The sequence below is a fragment of the Artemia sp. Qi Xiang Cuo genome, chromosome 19 (assembly GCF_049724085.1).
Source record: "Artemia sp. Qi Xiang Cuo chromosome 19, ASM4972408v1, whole genome shotgun sequence".
Taxonomy (NCBI): Eukaryota; Metazoa; Arthropoda; class Branchiopoda; order Anostraca; family Artemiidae; genus Artemia; species Artemia sp. Qi Xiang Cuo.
The window spans coordinates 40,489,567-40,515,585 of record NC_142812.1 but is presented as its reverse complement, the minus strand read 5'-3'; the positions used below and the strand labels follow the sequence as shown (position 1 = coordinate 40,515,585).

General features: G+C 36.4%; 1 protein-coding gene across 1 annotated transcript in view; it reads right to left on the bottom strand.

The window, feature by feature from the left end:
* Positions 1–26,019, bottom strand: part of LOC148940837 (phospholipase D1-like) — a 404,878-nt gene that overhangs the window by 54,008 nt on the left and 324,851 nt on the right. Inside the window, exons 12-15 of the mRNA XM_089105088.1 lie at positions 19,068–19,271; positions 14,092–14,234; positions 11,303–11,420; positions 5,155–5,294 (exon numbers count right to left, since the gene is read on the bottom strand). Of these exons, the coding sequence (XP_088961214.1) occupies positions 5,155–5,294; positions 11,303–11,420; positions 14,092–14,234; positions 19,068–19,271 (605 nt within the window). The remainder of the gene's footprint in view (positions 1–5,154; positions 5,295–11,302; positions 11,421–14,091; positions 14,235–19,067; positions 19,272–26,019) is intronic.

The window sequence follows — 26,019 nt, the reverse complement described above, 5'->3', positions numbered from 1 at the left end:
GTTTCAAGCCGTTTGGGAAAAAAACAAGTTTTTCGGCCCTTCTTGGCAGTATTTGCCGGAAAAACAATATGGATATAAAAAATATGGATACACTAAATCATGCAAAATCTCAAACTGGAGCAACTTCTTTCAAGTTTTTTTTTTTGCTACAAAATATTTGTGTGAATTCTTAGCCCATGCAAATGAAACGTTTGCTAAATATTATTGATCATGAAAGGCTATTTATTAATTTTGTGAGTTCCCGCCTCAAGAGGCGGTGTTTTTACGTCAGAATTGACTCTCGTCCTCGTTATAGGTTCAAACACAATAACATTTGACTAGCACAAAGGTTCTGATAATGCTAAACTTTCGAATCAGTGAAATATAAAGCCGTTCATAATGAAGCCTTAAATAGCATTCAGAACTTGATCGACTCAACACTAAAATTCAAAACCGTCAAACAATTTGAACTTAGGGGAGACTTTAGCAATATATCGTCTCTAGACGGAAAAAGTAAATGATCAAATGCTAAAAAAAACTTTTACCTCCAAATGTATTGTTTAATGTTTATGTAGTGTTATTGTTTATGACTAAATAACTATATTTTTAAAAAAATTATAAATATAGTCAAAATTGTTTCCAAGTTTTTAGTACATTGGGAGATAATGTTTTACGTATTATTGAATCTTGTAACATTTCAACCTGAGAGGCCGTCTACCTTTTCTTCCAAACAGCCAATAGGCATAGTAACGTTGCAAAACGGGTATTAGATTTTTAAACACAATTTGTTTGCAGATTTGAGTATTAAACTAAATCTAGCTGTGTGGTATGGGGGTTGAAGGAGTCATCTCAGCCATTTATCACGCATTGGCGTCAGAAATCAGCCGTATGCAAAACTTGCAGCTCAACCAAACTAGGAACAACTGGGTGAAATGCGGATTGCAAGATTCGATCCAAAGAGGATGGGTAAAAAAACACCAAAGAGTAAAAAAAAACGCGGGGGTTATCTGGCTTTCTTTTCTGAAATACGCTTCAGAATATGTGATTAGCTGAAAAAATACGACCATTGACGCCACAAAAATAAGCTAATATAATTAAAGCATAATTGTTAACAGAGAAGTATAGCACAGTAATCTACCTTTTCCTCTTTGATTACCCTTAACACTCCCTGATCAATTTTGATCTACCAGTTTCCCATTGAGCAGGAATTTCAGTCAAAATCAAAACCGGATTCGCTAGCAAGCTTGCAAATACTGTTTTTGGTTAATACTGGTGAATCGGAATATTTTTTTACTGGACGTAGGTCCTAGTAAAATCTTTCAGTGAATTACCTTATATCGATGTTTTAAGTGCAAACTGTTATTCAAATTAAATTCTTCTTGGTGTTTTAGGCAGAAAACTTAGAAACGCAGACAACCAGCATCCATATGGTGCCTTTTGATTTAATTTTAAAGCAGCATAAACTTTCGTGAAAGTTTCTGTTTTGTACCCTATTCTATACGCTATTCCCGCCTGGAAGCACCTAAGCTATTTTGATTTAGTTCAATAATAGCAGCAGTAATAGAAGTAGCAGCAGAAGTGGTGGTAATATTGGTAACCCTGGGAGTTCCATATATACATAGTGTGTTTCAATTCAGTTCAACAAAGCCCTCAACGTTCTCTTAAAGCTTGACTAATGCCCTTAGCATTAGTAATACTAGTATGCGCAGTAGCAAAAGTAATGGTAGGAGCAATAGGAATAGTATTAGTGATAGCAGTAGTAGTGTAACAGTATTCACATTGTGCCTTTTTGGTCCATTAAAACACCCCCTCCTCATGCCCTGATAGTTTCAACTTAATACTCAAAAACTTTTCTCAGATATTGCTAATACATCCTGTTGACAACCTGCATATACACAATGTGTTTTGATTTAGCCCAACATTCGTCTTAACAGTCCATAACAGTTCTATATTAATACAATTAACCTTAGTAATATTAGTACTAAAAGCAGTGGTAGTACTACTACTAGTTTTAGTAGGATGCACATAGGGCATTTTTATTACTACAACACACCTCTCAACATGCCCTGAATCTTTCAACCAAATGCTCTAAGCCATTCTTGATATACTACTGATACGGCCTTTGATAGCCTGCATACACACAGTATGTTTCAGCTTAACTCGACATTTCCTAAAAATTTCTCCTTATAACTCTTAGCCTTAGTAGTAGTATGTATATAATACCTTTTGGTTAGTTCAACAACCCTCTCAACATGCACTGAAAGTTTCAAAAAAGTTACTCTAAGATATTCCTGAGATACAACTGTTACGCCCTTTTAATAACCTGCATCCACCTATCATTTGATTCAACCGATAGAGGAGTATGATATGCCAGATAAATACATTAAAATGATTAATACTATCTACGAGAATTACATTACAGAATTAATTTAGTAGCTGGTTTCGCATTGAATCAGGAGTTAAGCAGGGTTGAGTTCTACCCTCATTTATATTGATACTTTTGATGGAGTTTGTCCCAAGAAACGCGCGACGGCTAAGGGAGAGGATGGAATCAAGCAGGAAAGTAAAACTCTCCTAAACTCAAATTATTCTGATGGTTTGAGCGTCCTAGATTGAAATGTTAGCAAAATGGATGATTTTTTGGAGGTTTTGAGAGCTCAGAGCCCAAGAATAGGCATGAAAATTAATGTTAGGAAGACTTAATCGCTTAGACTGGGAATTAATGAAGGTGAAGAGATGATGTTGGGTAACGAGAATATCGATCAAATGAATAGCTTCACTTGCCTAGGTAGTGTTATTAGTAAATATGGAGTATGCACGGATGACGTTAAAAATAGAATAGCCAAGGCCCAGGATATTTTCTCACAGTTGAAAAATTTAGAAGAACAGGAATATAAGTCTGTGAAACAAGTTTAAAATAATGGAAGCTGCGATGATGACATGTTCAAGTACGGGTCTGAAACGCCGGCACTCCGAAAGATGGAGGAGGATACAGATTCTTTTGAGTGCATGCCTGACTGACCATATATAAAACAGTAAGCTGTAGGAAAAATATGGTTCTATCCTGCTTTCTAGGGCTATAATGAGAGAAAGGTTGGGATGGCTAGGACAACATGACAAAGTGCCAAAGATCATCCTTTCAACCAATCATCTAAGGCCAAACGAAAAGCTGGTCGTCCCAAATTGGGTGGGAGGATGTTGTAAGTAAGGATTTAAGGCAAATTGGAACTTTTTGGGAGGGTGTAAAGAGGGAGGCTTTATATAGATTGGAAGATAGGAGGAGGGTGCGTAGCGGTGTTGGTCTCAGGCGGCTTGGTGCAGCAGTGAGTTATCAGTGGGATCAAATTACGAATTAAACGAATTTCGGTTTTACTTTCTATACCCAACATTACAATGTTGGGTATAGAAACAAATAGCTCTAGAATAACATAGCTCTACAAATAGCTCTAGAATAACAAAACCAAGAAAAGGCAAAGAAGTGACTCTATTAAAAAAAATGTTCCCATAAAACTCAACCTCCCCTCAACTTAGCCCAAGTTTAACCCAACCCCCGTTTAATTTAGACAAGTCAACCCCCCCGTTTAATTTAAACAAGTCAACCCCCGTTTAACTCAACGGACACGCAACCCAACTCCAATTAACTTCAATCCCTGCATCACGTTACGTTACGTTGGATAGGGGTAAGTCTGCTATGGCTGATCAAATCTAAAGGAAACACGCTAATAAAATAAAAACAATACAGTTATGCTCCTTATTTTATATTCTTTTCAAATATCCTAGTCACTTTTCCGACAATTCACCCCACGCCACCCACTCACGGTTACGATACAGCCCTAGGATGCATATCAAAGAAAAAAGTAAAAGAAAAAAATTGAACCAATGAAATTCTTACTTTAGGATTGTAGCGTCTTTCTATTAATCAGATAATGTGTTTTATTCCATTGTTATCCATATTCCAAGTCAATTCACATAATAATTTTTCTAAAAATTGTATTAAAATTTCTTGGTGAAAAGCTTTTCACTGGGTCGAGAATGCGAGAAAACCCGTTTAACAAAGTAGACATGACAATTCAGAAGATGCAAAACAACAGAGGAATATATTATTAGGGCTATATCTGGAGCCATCAGGGGGGAATGGATACATTGCAAAAAAAAAAAAACGACCATGATATTTTGGAAACAGCATAAAATAAGGAATCAAGTAGTACTATTTTAATTTCTCTAGCAAGTTTCCTTTAGATGTGGTCAACCGTAGCAAATTTCCAAATGGGCACGAGCTGAATGGGGGTTGAGTTAAATTGCGGTTGAGTTGCATGGGGTCGAATTGAACAAGGTTGAATTGAATGGGGTTGGTTTGAATGGGGCTACGTTGCACAAGGGTTGAATTGAATGGGGATTGAGCTAAACGAGGGCTGCGTTCACGCACACCCAAAAAACATAATAAAGCCGAGACATGCAGGGACACACGCACAAATTTATTACGGGAAGGACCCAAGTTCGACAAAACGTAAAAAGTGCCAATTGGCATGAAACTCATGAGAAGCTGTTGTAGGAATCACAAACATCTGGCCTTTTCTTTTTTTTTCGGGCGGGGGGGGGGAGGGAGAACTTGAAAAATATGAAAATGACGGATCACAGGGGGATGGGGGTATCCCATAAATACTTCCCTTACAGATATTTGAAAAATTACAGTCTGGAACTGCATTCCTTTATATTCCTCTTGCTCAGACGCATACCTAGCAAATAGACATGACTAATTAGTTACTTGGAAATTCTGTACAAATCCAAGATATGATGGGGAATAACACGGTGTTAAATTGTGCGCAAGGGAATTGCTTACCTGGAGGAGTTATTGGGACTCGGGAGATGGTTACACAATGAAATTCAACTGGCATAATTACATAGCAAGTAGAAGTGACTAAGGCTTGAATCGTCTATGGTTTCTATAAACATAATTTTGCATAAGAAAAAAATTGAATTATTAAGGCATTTAAATTTTCCAAGAATTGGAGTAGGAGCCATGAATCAGTCGGTAGCGGGATTAAGGAGTGGAGCCGGAATAGGTGGTAGAATCAGGAAATATTTGGTATTATCCCATCAGTACAAGCTACATATCTGTACGAGTAAAAGCACCTTTACTAAAATACAAACTGACTTAATTCTATGCGTACATACCTTCATAGGGTTCATCAAGCTTGCTAAAGTCCTTCAGAATGAAATTGGTATAGTCTTTTCCCATCCAATATTTTGCAGAGCCAACAACTCCAAAACTGTTTTCATTTGCATCGGTTTTCTGGATTTTCTTCCGACCTCCTCTAAAAACAACACTCAAATTACAAAAAGAAAATTCTTGGTTCGTTTTCAATATTACACGACAAAAAAGAGTGTGTGTGTTTATGAAAAACAGCTAAACTATTCCAGCTCGATTTTTTTTTGGAAAATTCTCCGAGTCATAAGAATAACTGTTAACTATAAAAATCAAGAAAATTTTCACTGGAAGAGAAGGCCAATGGAACGAGCCCAACTTGAGCTAGGTAAAGCCCGTTTGCAAAGACGAAAGACATGAACTGCTAGCTGTAGCAAATAATGCAAAGGAGAGAGGAAAGAGAATGCCCACAAATCGATATTTACTTTTCTATGTTTAGTATCGGCATTCCAACTAGCATATTGTTACCAACATCAAATACCACCTAACAATAAATACACAATCAAGTTTGTGTGTTTAACTGGCTAAACAGCAAAACTATTAAAGCTAGATAAACGCAATTTTTATACAAGAATCTTGGAATAATTGGGTTAGCTTCAAGGAATTAAAAAACGAAATAAGTAAAAAGAAAACAGGAATCAAGAAAACTCAAGCTAAAATGACGTTACGTTTTTTACGCTGAAAATAAAAGGCAAAATTGATGCGAGTCCAATTAACTTTGGCCTTCCTGATTTAAACCGTCGTGAAGCAAGAATTATTTTCGAAGGATGAAGGGTCAAGCAGGGGACTCTAGAGCGCATAACGAGCGAAGGGAGATTGAATAAAAGCCCAAGAGCCCGTTTTTTTAGGTGAGAAAAGACTAAACTATTCAAGCCGAAGTCGCGGAACTCTTGCTGAAGGCCACAAAAAGGAAAAAAACTGATAATAATTTTTTTTAGAAAACTGGACTTGAAACGACCTCATACAAGAGCATAAGTTCGAGCTGCTTAATGTAGCGACCAAAGCAGGCGAAGAATATGGCTTAAAAGAAAGAAAGGTTTAGCTGTGTGTTCTGTAACCATGACTACTACTGCAGGTTACAGAAATAGGAAAACTCATTAAAAATATTCAGAATTCTCGATTTGGAGTGATGCCAGACAAGAGCCAAAAGCCAAGGATGGTAGGAATACGAGCAAAACGAGTGAAATCAAGGGATACAAAGCCCACCAATCTGGCACTTTGCTATGAAAAGAACTGCAAACCCCCCTTTTTTTTACTATGAATCTATGCATCTAAACAAAACCATTGAGTATTGGTCCTTGAAATTGGTGGAAGACCTCATTCAACTTAAATATTCAAGATTTCACTTTGTTCATGTTCAAAATCAATCATACAATGTGCCAGTTCTTCCACTCCTCATGTACCCGCCCCCCCGCCCGAGTAACCTCGCCGAAAGACTGTAGGACAAAACTAGGCAAAACAAGTCCAGATGACCAAATACTGAACATCAGATGCACCAAATGAACCACCGTGACAGTCAGCGGCAAGCGAAGTCCGAATGGCCTAATGCTGAGCATCATGTAGTAGCAGAAAATGGCAGGTGAAACAGCGTGAAAGAATGAGAGGCAAGACAAGTGAGGAAGGCCGAATATCGAGCATTCGAGGTTAAAAATTTTTAAGGTCTTGGATAATACAATGAACCACAACAGATTTGAGTACACCGCAGTAAAAATATGAAATGCGGAGAATTAGGAACTGCGAGACCAAAAATCAAGTGATGAACCAATGATGATCCAATGATGAAGTGATGATCAATGATAACAATGATTAGTTTCCTCACTGAGAGAAATCAATAATGTGACTGTTAAAAGGAAAAACTAGAATTAATAAAGGGAAAATCAATTGATTATTTTTTTCGTATAAGGAAGAGTGGAAAATGCTAGAAACAAAATATTATTTTACATTAAAAATTGATTCTAAACTAGGAATGACAAGGCATGAGGACCAAAGGACATAGCTGCAGCAACTAAAACAAGCAGAGTGAGGCGACAAAAAGTCTAATCTGGAGAGCATCAATGACAACTATGCATTCTGGGATTTTTTTTTTTTTACACCATGTTTTGAATACTATGGAAGGTAAGATTTTTGATAGTGGGCACAATGAAGCTGAGAAACAAATTTGTCGTAGGTTTCTGAGAGACCCGTATCTGTGATGCTGCGATTTGTAATTTTATTTATCTGTTACTTTGATTATCTTTTAAGAAGCTCAGATGTAATAGTTTTCTTTGTTTGGAATCCGCATTTTTAAAAGTCTAATATACATAATTATTGATACTATGGTGTATTTGGAACATACTGCACAATTTTCAGCATCGAGGTTCCTGGTATTTTTTTTTTCACCTTCTCTCAATTTTATTAGACAGAGCTGATCTGAATTCAATATAAAATGTAAAGTACCCACGCCGATTCAATCCAGTTTCCATGGGGTAGAAAGCTGTGTTTGCCTCTTAGTATTAAGAACCCATTATCCCTTTTTACAAATCCTGCAATAGGCATATTGTTAAACACGGATTCCCCAAAACTAGACGATCCACAACAGGATTTTAAGAGCGAAAAATACCACCAACCAGATACAATTACAACCTCCAAATAAGAGATTTGCTGTGGCGTCAAAGACTGTTTTCTACAAACACGTCAAATACCTTGCCTCTGATGAGTAATGTCAACTAGTGACACCGTTCGAATAAGCGACAAGGCGATTGCGCAGAAGCACAACACAGTTAGAATACCTATAAAAGAAGATACTCGGCACTGCTCACTCGAAGAACATATTTTACAGATGTTCCACTTTCACTTGAAGCGTTCTCCCGGGAAGTTTTAATTTTTCCCCAAGGCCCTAAGTTTTAAAAGCCATAGCACCATGGAGGATGTAAAAAAAAGAAAAAAATTGGCATTATCTCATGAATTTTAACATCCATAAATAAATGGATAAAAGTGAGAATGATCCGCATACAAATAATTCCCAAAGGGCGAAGGTGCCCAGTTTCTCTCTCCCATCTTATTTGTTTCTCAGCCAAGGTCATTTAAAAAAGAACAGCGCTGAAGTGAACACGTCAGAAATACCTTGTGTTTTTTGTGTCTCGAGAGGAACAAACGGAAAGACTGGATGTAGAAAAAAAATCGTTTCAGTAGTCAACAATGATTTCAACATCTCAAAAGGAAGAGAAAGATGGGGAGTAAAAGCTATCGAAAAACTTGTTATTAGGAAAGTATGGCCTTGCATAGGCCAATTAATAGAAAATTATGTTGCTAGGTAAAATCACAAAATCTCTTAGAATATTTCTTGCTTCAATTATAGTAACTTTAAGACATATAGAAAATCTAACTCTAATGAAATGGGATTCGATAGAGAAAAATATGGACAGTTAAAGTTCTTTTAAAAAGAGGTAGAGCATTTTCTGCGACAAGCACATAAATTTATAGAAAAAAATGTAGAATCATTCAGTGCCTGCGGACAGTCAAGGGGTAGTTTTTTTTGCAACAATTATGAAAAGAAATCCCAACTAGTTCCTCCCTCAGAATAAGAATTATAAGAAGTGCCTTTCCTAGACAAAGAAATTCTAGGAGCTATTCTGAAATTCCTGTCGGCTTTTAATAAGATATGATATACATTAAGAGATTTCTGACATCGTTTATCAATAAGGATTTTCCTGCACCAACGTGGATTACAGGGGATATTCCTGCAGAACGTGGAATGTTATTATAATTATGGGAGGATTCATAAAACCGAGTCAAGGCTCATGCTATAAAGGCCCATCAGATCCACCACCCCTCCTCCAAAAACAAACAATAACTGCTGGTCTATTGATGTCCCGTTGGGTGCGGTACTTTGAGATAGGAATTCCCTATCAATTTTTCCCCATTATAAAAGAGTCTTCCTCGATAGTGTCAAGGTGTCCGCCATTATTTTTCCCCCGACCGGAGAATGCCACCCACCAGCTTCCAATCAGCTTAGGTAGTCAACACTCGTCCGTCGAAAGAGAGGGAAGGCTCAGCAACCACTCGCCGTCTATTAGCGGCAAGCGGCACTCAATCCTCAGAAGCGGTACAAGCAAGTAAGCTTCTTTTTCCCACCTCAGATTAATCCTCAAGGGACCTTTTCTTACGCCGTAGATGGTACTTTATATTTTCAGGAAAATTAACACCCAGGTATTATTTTGGAAGCCATTACTTGCATCAGTCCATCCGACCTCAGCGGCAAATTCTACAAAATCCTGCCACACTGTCAAAAACTGGAAAGTACAGTCAGTGGTTTTACGATGACTGAAATAGCAGTTGTAGGGCCCTACTTGAACATATTACTATGAGGGGCATCAGAAGAAAATCGTCACCAGTGCCAAAATATTAAACCTATGGATGGTATGAGTATGATAATTGAAATAGCTACCTTGCCGATATGAATTAGCACTTTACTGAAAACACGGAATGCTTTCCTGTTGTCATTAATGATTTTTAGGATTTTTAATGTGGCTCAATTCACATGGATTTATTTAAACATAATCCCTATGCGGTTAATACTCGATTTTCTCATTAACGGGCTTTAAGACTTGCTTTCACCTTTTCTTTGATACCAATGGATTTTCAGAGATTGATACTATTTTTAATTACAAAAGTAATTAGCATGAATCTTCAACAGTCCCTTGAAGTCAGGAAAGACGAAAAGGAACCTCATAAATTTTCATTTTTTGCCTCTTGATATAGTTAATGTCTTTTAGGTCATAAATAATGTATTGAGTGTGGCAAGCACAAAACTTCACAACAGCCCTCAGTTGCCTAAAATAAACAAACATTCCTTCCGCCATCTTGTGTTTCTTTTATTGTTGGTAGAAATATCACCGTTTTTAAGACATGCCCAAATTCCACCACCACAAGTGTAGCATAAGTATAAAATTGGCTGCAGAGTGGCAGTGGTAAAAATAAATTGACCGTATTTCTTACTACGATAGTGTCCACTAAAGTGTCCACTACAAAGCGTCCACTAAATTATTCATACAGTAACGTCATTCCCGTCGATTTTTGAGTTATCAACTTTGCGGAAGTGATAAAAGACTTGAGAGCCTGGGCTAATTAGAGTAAAGCCAAGACAGATAGTCGCTTTAAGATACAAACCTGACATAACTTTTTCAGACTTGTATAAAACTAATTATTTTCACTTCTTGATGATAGTCTATCATCCATCAATCCTAGGGCAGAACTAAGGTGGATAGGCATACAGTAAGGGTAATTCAAATATTTATCAGTTCTGTGAGCCATTTGGAGGCAGTTGGAGTCCAAAAAAAAAAGATTCAAAGATCTATAACGACCATATCCACCTGACATGCCGACAAATGGGTCATTGACACTGTTCATATTATATGAGCTTTGCCTACTGGCAAAGTCCCCTGGAATTGCAGTGGGGGTGACTGAGATTTTTGGGTTGACTCATGAAAGACAATGTCCATTGGAATTATGGGCAAACACTTTGAGTTTTGTCTGCAAAGTCTTTGGTTAAACATTACTTGATGAGTTTTGTCTTTGGTTAAACATTAAAGAAAGCGACACAATTTACCCAAGTTCTCGAGAAAGGGTAGTTACAAAGGCTTAAAAAAATAAACCAGATAGATTTATTGGATGTAAAGCCAAAAATGGAGGTTTTCCCTTTTAATTTTTTTTTTCTCAGAAAGAAAAAAATAAAGTGAAATGAGTGGTGAACGCTTGAAAATAGAAACTGAAGATCTTTTGATTTCGATCAGGTCTCTTTTAGATTAGAGCCAGATGTATTCGATAATGTTAGTACAAAGGATTAGAAGGTATTTCATGGTGCAACTGAAGGATAAGAAGTATTTTGTACATATATGCTTTAAAATGTTGATAGCAGTTACCACCGAAACAAGAGATAAGAGAGGAAGAAAGAGAGAGACCACTAAAGAAGCGCTTTGTACTTATATACGTACTTCAAAATCTTAATAGCAGTTACCACTAAAAGAAGAGACAAGAAGAGAGAGAGAAAGAGAGAGAGAGAGAGAGAGAGAGAGAGAGAGAGAGAGAGAGAGAGAGAGAGAGAGAGAGAGAGAGAGAGAGAGAGAGAGAGCTGCAAACCTCTTCTCAAGGGATAAAATATTGCTGTCCATTTCAAGAGTCGGGATTCCTTCGACTGAATCTCTGGGCTCTGCTAATAGCTTTTGTTTGACACTCCGGGCAATCCTTCTTCCTCGTTCTGTAAAATAAGACATGTTTTAGCTCGGCCCTATATATTTTTTCTTTTATTTAAGTGTGAATATACTTTGTTTTTCCAATTATTCGGCATTCCAGGCTACCACTTCAGAAACAGTACACATTTCTGAACAATCCATCTGTTTTGAGCAAATGAAAAGATATTAAGATAAACAAATGTTACAGAAACCTTGAAATTACCAGATCTGGTCAATAAGAAGGTTCAATATCCAATTTGTGTGACCCACACACATTAACACCACATTTAGTAATGGTAGGAGGCCAAGACCAGCCCTAGCCACATTTGAGACTGCTGATCCACAATATATAAAGTTCGAAAGTGTTTTTTACATAATCCGTAATTTTTCCTTTTTGCGTACTATCTGACCAAATTCAAAATGATGAGTGCAGCCCATACAAAAAATACTTCCATAAAAATTTTGACAATACTACTATAATTTTGATACGGTTTGCTGAAACCAGAAGCTTACCAAACATTTAATTATTTCTTAAAAAAAAAAAAAACTTATCTCTTGAGAATAAAACAAAAAGCTAACTCTGTTGGAATTACCATAGTGCATATTGCTTTATATATTCTATACGTGCTTTACATGTACTTACTGAGTCAGTCTATAGGGACTTCATTTAGGCCAATTAAAGCATTCCCAGGTGGCGGATAGGAGAACTTCCTACAGATGTAAAGAGTCACAGGCACAGACCAATGGCGGAGCCCACCAACGACAGTCCATAATAAAAGCCAGAATATCCTCGTCTGTGGGTTTTTAAATACAAGCGGAGGAGTATGCGTATATCTCATCAGTTGTATAACTTTCCTCAGCAATGGGTTAAATTGTATGGTAATCCACTACATTAGGACAACCACGAAAGGCAGAAGATCTAGAAATAGAAAACGGTCTCGGCAAGTTGACTGGAATGAGTGGCTTACCACCACCGATAAAGCAGCCAAGACACCGTCTCCTCCCAAATATGAAATATGGCCATAAATACAAAATATCGAAGTGCTACTACATCCAGGGTAATCGACAACCTTTGCTGGAAGGATCCCAAATATGTTACCACATATCTAGGAACCAACGACCATCGTAGGCCTACGGCGAGTTCAAGACGGGACGACACTTTTTTTTCACTATCGATTCATTCAACACTCAAAATCCAGCTAAACCTTGAAAAATCGTTCTTCTATTAGAGATAACGATATAAAGAAGTGAGATAGAGTGGGCCTAACCAAAACACACCTTTTTCGAACAGGAGAAGAAAATACCTTCGCACTCACTTTCCTATTGCCAAGACATGCCGATGTCCCAGGTAAAATCGTCAGAATCATTGAGAACATGTACAGCATGTTGATAATTGACACACTGCTGACCTTACCTAGCTCTTACTAGCTTTGGTTTCAAGAGGTCAAGAAAATCCAGCCACCTTTTGAACCATCTAAAAGTTCATATTTTCAACAGTCTGATTATACCCAATGTTCTGAATGGGTGTGAATCATTGATAGCAAAAGCCAAAAACGAAAGCATCCTTCTTGCATTCAAAATAAGATGCCTACACCGGATATTCAAGATCAGACACACTTTCCAAGTAACAAACGAAGAGCTCAGCTGAAGACTAAAATCAGGAGACACGATTCTAGCTAAAGTCAGAAGACAGCAATTGCGTTAGTTCAGGCACACTAACAGAATGAACTTTGTTCGGTTATAAAAAAAAAAAATCTTGCTGGGATGGACAGTTGAGGATCGTTGATATCGGAGAAGATCTCTTAAATTGGGGATTGATAATGTTGACACACAGCGTATGATCCAGCTATCCAGAGCTCCATCTGACAGAACAGCATATCAAGCACTGGTATGTCAATTTTTTTAAAGGAGCGGAACCGAAGCATCCTGTGATGATGGATGAGACTTAAGTAAGTAAGCAAAAGTAAAGTAGCCAATAAAAAAAATATTAATAATTATTATCGCAATCTGAAAATATAAACCTTATTTTAATTCATCTAAAAATATAGCCAACGAAGTGTTAAAATAAGCATTACCGATTCAAAGGACACAGCAAAATAGACCCTACTGATATCATTTCGAAAAGAAATTTTGAAATTTAAATTCCATTAAAATAATTTAATTAAAATGGAAGGACTAATTCTTCTTAATATCCAAAAAAAAAAACAACCTGTAAATTATATAAACGCCCCTCGGGATTAGATTGAAAATTATCAATACTTCTTTAATCTCAGCTTGGGAAGAAAATGCTATTGAATAGGTTTTGTCAATGCTCCGAACACCCCAAATGCCAAAAGAAGATCTAGTGCAAGCCGACCTTAAATCAGGTGAAAACATGCAAAATAGCCACGTGTAGAGAAATTTACTACGGGAGGGGATAGGGGTTAAAAAAAAAAAACAGGCATGTGACTATAGGAATAACTGAGCTGAGTTCACACACTTTCCACGTCATATTGAACAAATATTTATGATATCCTGCAACTTAAAGTTTTATGTTGCAGAATTTCAAGCCTTCTCTGATAAGTTCTTTGATTTAGCACCTCTTGGTATCCCCAGCTTTCTCCTCTGCTAAAACCTAGATTGTTTACCCTCATATCGTCGAAGGTTTGGCTCACTTTATATCTTACATTTTTCTGAAAACCTATTAACTGAATTTACCTCGAAAAGTTTTGATCTTCTTCACCATCATTCTTGCTTTTCCCTTTTTCTTTTGTTTTTCGCCATCACTATCATCATTCCCGCTTGTACTGGTACTTTTATCAGCATAATAGTCAGTAGTAACGCCATTCTCTTCAAAGCATCTAAGGATATTGAAATACAATTATTTGACAGTAAACCTTTCTCCTTAGCCTATTCTGAGAAGCCAAAATGTCGTGTTTCAAATAGACATGGATCCAGAATATTGAACCTGGGGAAAGGTTAGAGAAATATTTCAAGTACCATTGTTTAAACAGCATATGATACGAAGTAAAGATTTATCAAATCTATCAAAATGTATTGATGACTCAACACTTGTTTTAGCTTTGTCTCCAAAATAAGTATTTTAAACCTATGTATTACCCTAAAAAAACAAAACAAAAAAAAACACCATAGATACAAGTGACTTTATCTGTACCAAAATCAACCCTTTTAAAGGCCAATACTACCCGGTAAGAAAAAAAACCATTTATCCATGAAAAGCAATAAAGAATCGAGTTTCTAAATAGCTCTGATTTTCTTATTTTATGTTTTGGCTACCGATAGATATTCGGTCAGGTACTAAAATACACTGCAGTTTATCGTGAAAAACTATCATTGATTACACTAAACCATATTTCCTCCATCTCACCATTTATTTTGACCCATTTGGAACTTCTCACGCTCAAAACGCAGGAATACAATGTTCTAAATACAAGTATTCCGAAGTTGCTCCTAATACACTGGAGCTACTAATGTCAATTTTTTAATTCTGTTAAACTTGGTTTCAATTTATGTTTTCAGGTTCGGTTCGACGCAGAAGTGAAGGAAGTCTAGGGTCAACATATTTAGAGGTTGGCCCAGACATAGTCTGAACAAAAATATTACAGTTTAAGTTTGGTTAGACTTAATTTGTTTTAATTAGAAATTCAGCTTGATTTAGGTTCAACAATGATCTGCGATTTAGAGCTTGCCTCAACCCTAATATATTTCTGAATTTTCATTCTAAGTTGACTCGATCTGAATATCAGAGGTTTATCGAACCACACACTCAACTATAAGTCTTAGAATCCAGGATCTCCAAAATACGAGAAAAAGACGTCTTTTATGTAACTTTTTTCTTTTCTCTGAGACCATGGCAAGAGACTTCCGGACCAATTTCGAATTTGGTCTCCTACTAGATCAAACAACGAACAGAAAACGTATGCAAATATTAGACGATCAAGTTTGCCTGTCAAGTTGTCTTGCATGACCTTATTTAGGAGCACAAGAAATTCCTTTGACCAGAATTTCTTAACTTATCCACAACTGTAGAAAAGTTGTCCAGTGGTTTTTCTGGAGAAAATTGGTAAAAACAAAAGAGTTTGCCATCTATTCTCCAGAATTTACAAAAGAAAGTTTGAGACGGGGTTAAATAAACTTTGGCTTGTAAAAACTGTTTCCAAGAAGTTTTAGCAGAAACAAAACTTGATTCCTAACAGTATGTCAAAATTGCCTACATCATTCATGGCTTTGTTTTAGCTAAAACAAAAACAAAAGAAATGCTAAATTTAAACTTAGCAAATTTATTGCAAGGCAGCTGAAAATTATACTTTATTGTAAAAGTTGTCTTAAAAATAAAACCACAATTCAGCCTCCCCCCCCACCGAGTTTTCAGCTAAATACAACTAATACTACATATTTAAAATTCACTTTTATTTGATAACATCTAAAAATAACCTTCCTTCATTCTACAAAAGTTAACTTAACCACTGTTTAATAAGTTTTTCGCCGCGGCTGAGGAATTCCCTAATTCGATCAATCTTTTTATTTTCATTCATTTTTTTTTTCGCTTATATTTAAGGCGGGACGGGGCACTGTAATTAATTTTTTCCTGGGGACCACCGACCCTAGAAACGGATGTGGACAGAGGATTGCTTTTTAACTGTGTAAAAATTACCAGAACAGTAAATTCTTGTTTAGTAAAAAAAAAAAAACGTTTAGGGGCTAGAATATCCCAACCGTCTTTTATATGGAATTCTTTGCGTCCACAACCGCATTTAATTCAACTCTACATTATGGAACATTCTTATAATATCTTAATTAATCTCGTTTATCATTCATGAGCGCCTACTTAATTGAGCATTGATGCATGAAGAATGATTGGGAACAGGAGCGGGAAGCCTATGACTTTCAGATGAGACGTCAGCTGTATATGAACCGTCCAGAGGCTAATTCAACCAAGCCCATAAGAAAAACAGCGGAAAACAAAATCAAGAAGCAAATTTATTCTGGGCTTACCTTATTGCACTCATCTATCTAATGCCGTGATTCCTAAAGTGGGGCGCAGGCCCAGTGTCGGTCCTCGCCTCTTTTGCGCCCGGGAAAAATCTTGATTAGCACCCACCCCCCTGTCTCAAACAAAAGTTCGGGCCAAATTTGAACAAAATTTTCACTGCTTAAAAAAATCTCTCTCTCTCTCTCTCTCTCTCTCTCTCTCTCTCTCTCTCTCTCTCTCTCTCTCTCTCTCTCTCTCTCTCTCTCTCTCTCTCTCTCTCTCTCTCTCTCTCTCTCTCTCTCTCTCTCTCTCTCTCTCTCTCTCTCTGTCTCTCTCTCTCTCTCTCTCTCTCTCTCTCTCTCTCTCTCTCTCTATCTATCTATCTATCATATATATCTCTCTATATATATATATATATATATATATATATATATATATATATATATATATATATATATATATATATATATATATATATATATATATATATATATATATATATATATATATATATATATATATATATATATATATATATATATATATATATATATATATATATATATATATATATATATTAATTAATACCAAGTTAATGGCCTTTCATCTTTCTTCAGGTGAATTCACATAAAATTTTGAATAACAAAATTTGTATATCACGGGGGCATAAGTTTTTTGTAAAGTGCCTAGGTGGGACATGGCAAAACATTGGTTGGGAACCACTGATCTAATGCGGCCATTTTAAAAATATTTAGAAGTTAAAATAATTATATGTATTCAGAAGCTGACATATGGACAAAATGTGTTATATGGTAGCCATTTTTAATGTCCAATGATTGTACTCTCTGCAAACGTAAATTTTTCTGCACTCTGTAAAGTTTTCAGACTCTCTACACAAAATCCATCGAACATAAAATACTTTACACAGTGAGCCAGAATAGTGGCTTATTTCTACACTCCTGACGGAGACAGTCTGAAATTCAGGATATGGTTTTGATTGATAGGTTGTTCATCTTTTCCCTTTAAAATCGCTGTTTAGTTTCGTAGGGTACAAGAATTTAAAACATTAAAAACACCATTTTCATGTTTTTGCGAAGGCGATTTAAGTTAGGCTTCAAAATAAACAAAATGAACAAAAATTGCTTTTTTTTCTTTACAGTAGAGTGTTGAATCAAAGTCCTCAAAACAGAAAGAAAATCCGGACTAATTTAGTCCTGGTCTATTTCTGGTTCAAATATAAGTAAAAGATTGTCGGTTTACAAACGTAGCATCTAGTATTTGTTTCTTCTCTATTTTCATGCATGTATTTATGATATACATTTTTTACTTATATTTTACAAAAGATCAAATTCTCTAGACCACAGTCTTCCAAAAATAAACTCAATCTGTGTAGATAAAAGTCTATAAAAAGATGGAACAGGAAAACTACAACTTGCATTAGACCTGGTGACCAATACTTTAGCTAAAACATCCTATAAACACAAACAACAAAAATAGGATATATCTAAATTATCTGCTTAGATGGTTCTGCCACTACTTTTGCACAAGTTTTCACACTCCAAACATTTCACAAGGGGAGGGGGTGGCTCTCAGGATATTTTTCAGGAGGGGCGGGATTGACACCTTCTAAATGAAGGACATGTGTCTTTCTAAAAAGATTTCTTGGGGCAGTCCGAAAAATTCAATTGGTATATGTTATGTTATTTTGTATTGCTTGTATGACCATTGCTTGTAATGACTTTTTTAGTGTAAAAATGCAAAGACAGAAAAGAGAGAGAGAGAGAAAAAACACTATCAGAGCAAAACTTACTCAATGTTTCATTTTTCTATACATTTTTCAAGAGGGCCCTTCTTAGATGGGCATATTTCTTTCTAAAAAGATTTATTTGAAGCAGCCATAAAAATTCACTGGGTAGATTTAACGTTTTTTTGTATTGCTTGTAAGACAACTGCTTATAATGTCTCTTTTGTGCTGTAAAAATGTAAAGGCAGAAAAGAAAGAGAGAGAGAGAGAGAGAGAGAGAGAGAGAGAGAGAGAGAGAGAGAGAGAGAGAGAGAGAGAGAGAGAGAGAGAGAGAGAGAGAGACACACTAGCTGAGAAAAACTTACTCATTGCTTCCTTTTTCTATATATTTTTCAAGAGGGAGGAGGACTGGCGCATCCTAAATCGGAAAGCGTCTTTCTAAAAAGAGGCAGCCCTTTTTTTCGTTGGTTGTATGACAACTGTTTGTAATGATACCTTTGTGCTGTAAATCTGTGAAGACAGAAAAGAGATAATAAAACCGCTAGCTGAGCAAAAATTAATCGATGTTTTCTTTTTTATATATTTTTCAAGAGGGAGCGGGAGTGACGCTTCCTAAATGGTTCTTTCTAAAAATATTTCTTGGGGGCAGCCTTTTTTTCGTTGCTTGTATGACAACTGTTTGTAATGATACCTTTGTGCTGTAAAACTGTGAAGACAGAAAGAGAGATAATAAAATTGCTAGCTGAGCAAAAACTAATCAATGTCTCCTTTTTTATATATATTTTCAAGAGGGAGCAGGAGTGACGCTCCCTAAATGGGCCTTTCTAAAAATATTTCTTGGGGGCAGCCCTTTTTTTCATTGCTTGTGTGACACTGTTTGTAATGACCCCTTTTTGTTGTAAAACTGTGAAGACAGAAAAAGAGGGAGAAAAAAAACACTAGCTGAGCAAAACTTACTCATTGTTTGCCTTTTCTTCGTCACTACTTTTCACTTGGACTTGGCTTTGTAACAACATCTCATCCTCTTTTGCCAGTGTTGCCACTGTTAGCTCCTGTGTTGATTTTGCTAACCTCATCAGAGTATTTGGGTGATAGTTATATGTTGATGTCGTACGAACGGATTTGTTCATGTATATGCTAACACTTCCAAGATCGGCCAGCCTTAAAAAAAGAAGTTTTTGTCAAATTTCGTTCTAAAATTCCACTATATCATCATACCTAAAACCAAAGGGAACGTCCATAAGACCAATTACGCGAAAAAGTCAAAGAATGAAGGCTGAAAAATAGTAAAATGAAAGAATTGTTGGCACCAATGCCAACAATTCGAAAAATAACAGTAAAACATTTAAGCTAACATTTAGTTGACTGAGTATTTATTTATATTTTCACAAAGTTTTGGCGGAGTAAATTGTGAGAAACTGAGAGTTAAGTCGGGAATCCTATGAGGTTTTTAGGAAGACTTCAAAAGTTTTTAAACATTTCTCTCTCTAAAAAAAAACCAGAAACAAACAAAACTTACAATATATCTTCAAAAACTTTCAAGTTGAAAATAGCAGCCGAATCCTTATAGTATCTTGTCAAAATCATATGCATCTGATCTTATCACAAGCTTGTGACTTACGTAAGTTCCGCTTCAAGTTGGCTGCTTGTAGAATCCTGTGATTATTTTCTTGCTGTTAAAGTTGATAATATATTTATCTAGTGTTTATTTGACAACTAATTACCATAATGATACGTTTCAACGCCTTTTTGCTCTTGCCTCTGAAAAGTTATGTACAAGCATTTCAAGCATTATTTCTAATAATTCTGCATGTCTAATTGTTGGAGGTTTTAACTGTAACATAACTGCTCTATCTGCCTGCTCTTCCCTGATAGGTGAAATATTCGATAATCATCTGTATGTTGTTGATCTGAATTTGACAATATCCAATTTGGACACGCAATTCTAAACTCATCAACAGTCTTCACATAGCTATGATGACCGATGTAAGAAATTATTTGATTTTCCGTTTAACCATTTATTATATACGGCTGGGTAGATCGATAGATCCTATATTTTAGTGTTGATTTAAGTTTCCACCTGTTTGTCTGTTTTCGTTATACATGTTGTACTGTATAATCATTAACTATTTGTGTTTTTTTTTCTTTGTTTGTACTCCTCTAGTGCATTTTTATAATGTATCGAAAGAGGGCAAAAACAAATTATTATTATAATTATAGCAAATCCTACTGTAGCTGTTACTAAACTTACCGAGAAACACAGCCACAAGATTTCAAGACATGCTTGGAGCCAATTTCTTGAAGTATACTTACCTTGTCATGGTTGTATAGTGACATTTTGCTTTTTTTTTTCTCTTTGCAGTGCTCCGTCATTGTCTTTTTGTACAAAGACGGGTTTCAATAAATACTAATAATGGTAGCAGCTATGTATTTAACCCATTATATAATACATACGTATACAACATATTATACAAATAATATATTTATACATATATCCACTCATTTTAAACGAGCAACTGTGCATGGATTTATTCATATTTTTTTCTTGAAAACGGCTCTATATTTTCTCGATAGGTCACGAGTATGAGAACATTCGTTTTGAGCCTTAATTTTGGAAAAAAAATCACTTGGATGACGTTATATTTGGATACATTTCAAGAGTATAGATTGCACCATTCCCCCCCCCCCCCCAAGGAGTGGTCGCATCGTTTTTAGTATCAAAGACCACACAAGATGACAAATGACTGTGAACAGCTAAAGAAAAAGTTATGGAACAAGAAACAGCATGCTAATACGAAATTAGAGAATAAAATATACGCAAGTCCGCCTTGAGCCGAGTGCCGGGCCTGAACAAGGCTCGGGCTCCCGACACTAATACATTATATGTTATATAATAGGCATGTTATAACATTCCATCTATAGTTATATATATATATATATACATACATATATATATATAAATATAATATATATATATATATATATATATATATATATATATATATATATATATATATATATATGTGTGTGTGTGTGTGTGTGTGTGTGTGTGTGTATGTATAATCTTATTTTATACAACTGGTGAGTGTCCAACACATCTATCCAACCTCCTGAAGCTATACAACGAGTAACTGGAAGCCAATATTTCTCCGGAGCACCTTACGATCGGACTTCAATTGGTTTCCGAATATCATAAGAGAGAACACCCCGTTTTATTTGCGCCTGGGGGATCGAACCGATCCCCAAATTTCAGAAAATAGCCAAAATATTTTTTTGTGGTAAGGGGGGGGGGGTTAAGGGGACTTAAGATTTTGTGATAGGGGAAAGTAGGCAAAATATGTTTTCTGTGGTCCTCATAAAAGACTTACACTACGCCTTTTTTTCGTTTTTATGGGTGTCGGCCAACAGGTTCTTTGGCTAGTTAGATATTCTTTGGCTGCTGATTCAATTCTGTGAATACTCGTGGTTACGATTCACAGCTTTAATTTGGATATTTAGAAGGCGTTTATTGGAAAGTGGGGGGAATTAAAAAGCCCCCTTGCGTGTAAGTCTTTGCTTAGTGACTTTATTCATTTTCGTAATGGCTCCTTCATCTAACCAGTTTAAGGAAGGTTACATAGCTTTAGCACGATTTGCGGGGTATCCCCTTTGGCCAGTCAGGATTATTGAGACGGTGAAGACTGCAACGGGTTCAACGAAGTATCGGGTATTCTGTTATGGGTCGCATGATCAGCAACCCATCATATATGGCCAACTCGTAGATTACGAGAGTAACAAAAAGGAGGCATCCAAGAGCATAACGAAAGGAGTAAAAAAAGCGTTCGAAGAACTTCGTTCTTTTTTGGAAATTTATCTTGACGTATTGAAAAAGCTAAAAATCAAAGTGACAGAGATAAGGCCGGATCTGACAACAGTACTTCTGCTGATGTGAGTGGACTTCGAGCTCAATTGGTAGCGTCTAAGCAAGAAATTGCTCAAATGAAAGAAAACATTAGGTAGGATATTCAGCGCAAGGTACAGGAAAAGTCAAATGAATGAGGGGTTGGTAACTTTCCGACGGAAATTATTGTCTCTGAAATCTGTGATGTAATCACTGTGGAATACACCCCCAAATTTTTGCTTCTGGAAAAATCCCTCAAAGGAATCAAGCATCAGATTGATTTACTTGAAGAAAAAGTTCATAGTTTAGAAAATAAATTGGACGATTTTGAACAAGAGGGGAAACTGGACTCGCGTCTATTTCATGGTGTCAAGCAGCCCTCTACGGTCGACATAAACAGTACCATGCGGAGTGTGATCCCAAATGTCGTCCAGAGATCCCAAATGTTGACCAAAGACAATTCGGAAACCTACGCTCTACATCTACTACCCACTATCTTGTTCACCTTATGGACACAATATGCAAAACACTCTAAAAACCCAATAACTGGCTCAATGTTATCGCTGTTGACTTATAAAAAGCTTTTTATTTAATCAACCACAATATACTATTAGAAAAGCTATCTAATGACTTTCAAGTTGACCCTTATTTGATTAGAATAATTGCGTCTTTCCTCTCTAACAGAACGCAAGTCGTGAAATACCTGAATGTATATTCTGATCCCCTCCCAATTTATAATGGTGTGCCCCGAAGAACCCTCTTAGGTCCAATTTTATTTCTTACAATGATAAATAACCTTGGTGTTTATTTCCCGGATAGATGGAAATTCGTTGATGATTTAACTGTCTTAGAGACATGTTCCAAAAATTCCAAAAGCAACCCAATGTACATCTTGGAATCGATATCAGCCAAAGCTCTTACTGATGATATGAAAGTCAACCCTTTAAAGTCAACTGTTCTTACTATTAATTTCCTTAAAACTCCTCCTTCTTTCTCCTGTCCAATCCCCCCTGAAATGTCCGTTACCACTGTGAAATTACTGGGCATTACCATATCAAGCGACTTAAAATGGGATTGTCACATCTTAAAACGTGCAAATGCCGCATTTTCCCTTCTTAAACTCCTTAAAAAATTTAAATGCCTAAATCGCACTGTTTGAGGATTTTCTTGTCATTTGTACGTCCAACCCTTGAGTACGCCTGTCCTGTTTGGCATCCTGGCATTTCCATTGAATTGTCGGACAGAATAGAGGCAGTCCAAAAAAGCTGCCTACGAATTATCTTCAATGAGGGTAAAGTACCTTATATTTCCCTTCTTAAGAGAGCTAATCTTGTCACCCTTAAGGAAAGGAGAGCGAAAAATACCTTTCGTTTTGCTAACAATGCCCTTCATAAGCCTCGAACAACTCTTCTTTTCCCCGGTCAATATTTACCCCTTCGACCCCGCCTCCCGCTGTCTGTGTAAACAAAAACCCTACGTTTCACCCCCCTCCAAGATTGCCCAGAAAGATATAGAAGAACCTTTAGCCCTTCACTAGTTGACATTTTCAACCCCTTACTCTCCGCGCCCCCCCCCCCCTCCCTCGCTCTTTACCTTATAGGTATTAATTCAATACCGCTTTGGCAAAGTTGGGGGTTTTATATTTTTGTTTGTTATTCATCATCTAACTTATGTTTTTTTTTGTTTACTGACGTTTGAAGTTGTTATATTTTTTCTGACAACATTGGCCTTCTAATTTTATGAGTTTACTTTGTACTTTGTTTTTGTTTTTAACGTTTTTACGTATTTGACATTGACCCTTTTATAATTTTCTATGGTTGTTTAATTGTTTGTTTTCGATGTTCTTTTTTATATTTATTTGACGCTAAAGTGCGAATTCGGCCCTTTTTGGCTTGTGATAGCCGTATTTCAGCAATAAATCTTATCTTATCTTGTCTTCTATACTTGGTGAACATCTCTATGGGAGGAGGTCAGTTCCAAGACGCTTTAAAACAAGCAAACATTATAGCTTTACGTAAAGGTGGTGACAAAAGAGAAATGTCCAATTTGAAAACCATGTTGATTTTATCACTGTTTTCAAAAATATTTGAAAAAGCTTTTCATAAGAAACTATGTTAGTAGAGAGCTATCATGAGCTCGTGTCACGCACCCCTGCTGCCACCTACAACTTTTTTTGCACCCCAAATAAGGGCATAGCCTCCCTAGGGAGAAAGATTACATAATGGGGTCAATGACCTCTTTTTCCAAGGTCGATTTATTTGATGTTTCTGTGTGTAATAGCTCCGGGGCGAAGGTTGCACCTGCGCATTGAATTCTAACGGGAACAATGTTATTGATCTAGGACTCGAAGGGGAAGTGAATTTCCGAGAACTTGATTGCGTAATCGAAGGGGAAGTGAATTTCTGAGAACATGATTGCATAATCGAAGGGAAAGTGGATTTCCGAGAAATTGATAGCGTAATCGAGGGGAAGTGGTTAGAGCTAACGAATCTGGGTCAGTCTAGAGTCAGCAGTTGGAGTGAAAGGACTGAAAAATGAATAAATTTGAGAAAGAGAGAATTAGATCAAATCTAGTGTTTATGGAAAAACATTTGATTTTGGATGATGTTTTCCTCGAGTTATCTCTTAAACGCAGGATATTCTCTTGTCGGGGAACACTTGACAACATAATGAGGAGTGATTCTCCCCCATTGGACTATTGTATGAAACTTTTAAAATGTGATTCAAATGCTTATAGCCAATTTATTGATATATTAATTGGAACAAGGCAGAATCATATTGTGGATATACTTTTGAAAACATTGCCAATGGATTCAATGTAGATGAGATTTCGTATATAACGGACATGCAATGTGACTAAATTATCAGAAAGTATTTTGACACAGTGCAAACAACCTGACAATGGATAGAACAATTAACATAATTGATGAGCTTGAGGCCTTGGCAGCCGCAATTAGAAATGTAAGTGCATTTTTATTTTCAAATTAATTTTCCTTGGACACCCTCTAGTATATTCAGATAAAATGTAAATATTTTCCTTTACCCTCAAACCCCCCCCCCCCAAACCATGCAATCTTTATAGTCAATGTAAATATATTCCTTTACCCTCAACCCCCCCCCCCCAAACCATACAATCTTTATAGTCAATGTAAATATATTCCTTTACCCTCAAAACCTAACCCCCCTATTGTCTTACAACCCCATCGCAAAAAGAAATACTTTTTTCGATAAATTCCTTCCCTCTATATTTACAGCTAAATCCCCCCCCCCAAACCATACAATCTTTATAGTCAATGTAAATATATTCCTTTACCCTCAAAACCTAACCCCCCCCTATTGTCTTACAACCCCATCGCAAAAAGAAATACTTTTTTCGATAAATTCCTTCCCTCTATATTTCCAACTAAATCCCCCCCCCCAACAAACCATACAATCTTTATACTCAATGTAAATATATTCCCTTACCCTCAAACCCCCCCCCCCCCACAAACCATACTCAATACAAAACGCAAATATATTCCTTTACCCTCAAACCCCCCCCCCCAAACCATGCAATCTTTATAGTCAATGTAAATATATTCCTTTACCCTCAACCCCCCCCCCAAACCATACAATCTTTATAGTCAATGTAAATATATTCCTTTACCCTCAAAACCTAACCACCCCCCTATTGTCTTACAACCCCATCGCAAAAAGAAATACTTTTTTCGATAAATTCCCTCCCTCTATATTTCCAGCTAAATCCCCCCCCCCCAACAAACCATACAATCTTTATACTCAATGTAAATATATTCCTTTACCCTCAACCCCCCCCCCACAAACCATACTCAATACAAAACGTAAATATATTCCTTTACCCTCAAACCCCCCCCCCCAAACCATACAATCCTTATAGTCAATGTAAATATATTCCTTTACCCTCAAAACCTACCCCCCCCCCACAACAAACTATACAATCCCAAATTCTCGCAAAAAGAAATTTTCTTTTCGATAAATTCCTTCCCTCTATATTTCCAGCTAAATCCCCCC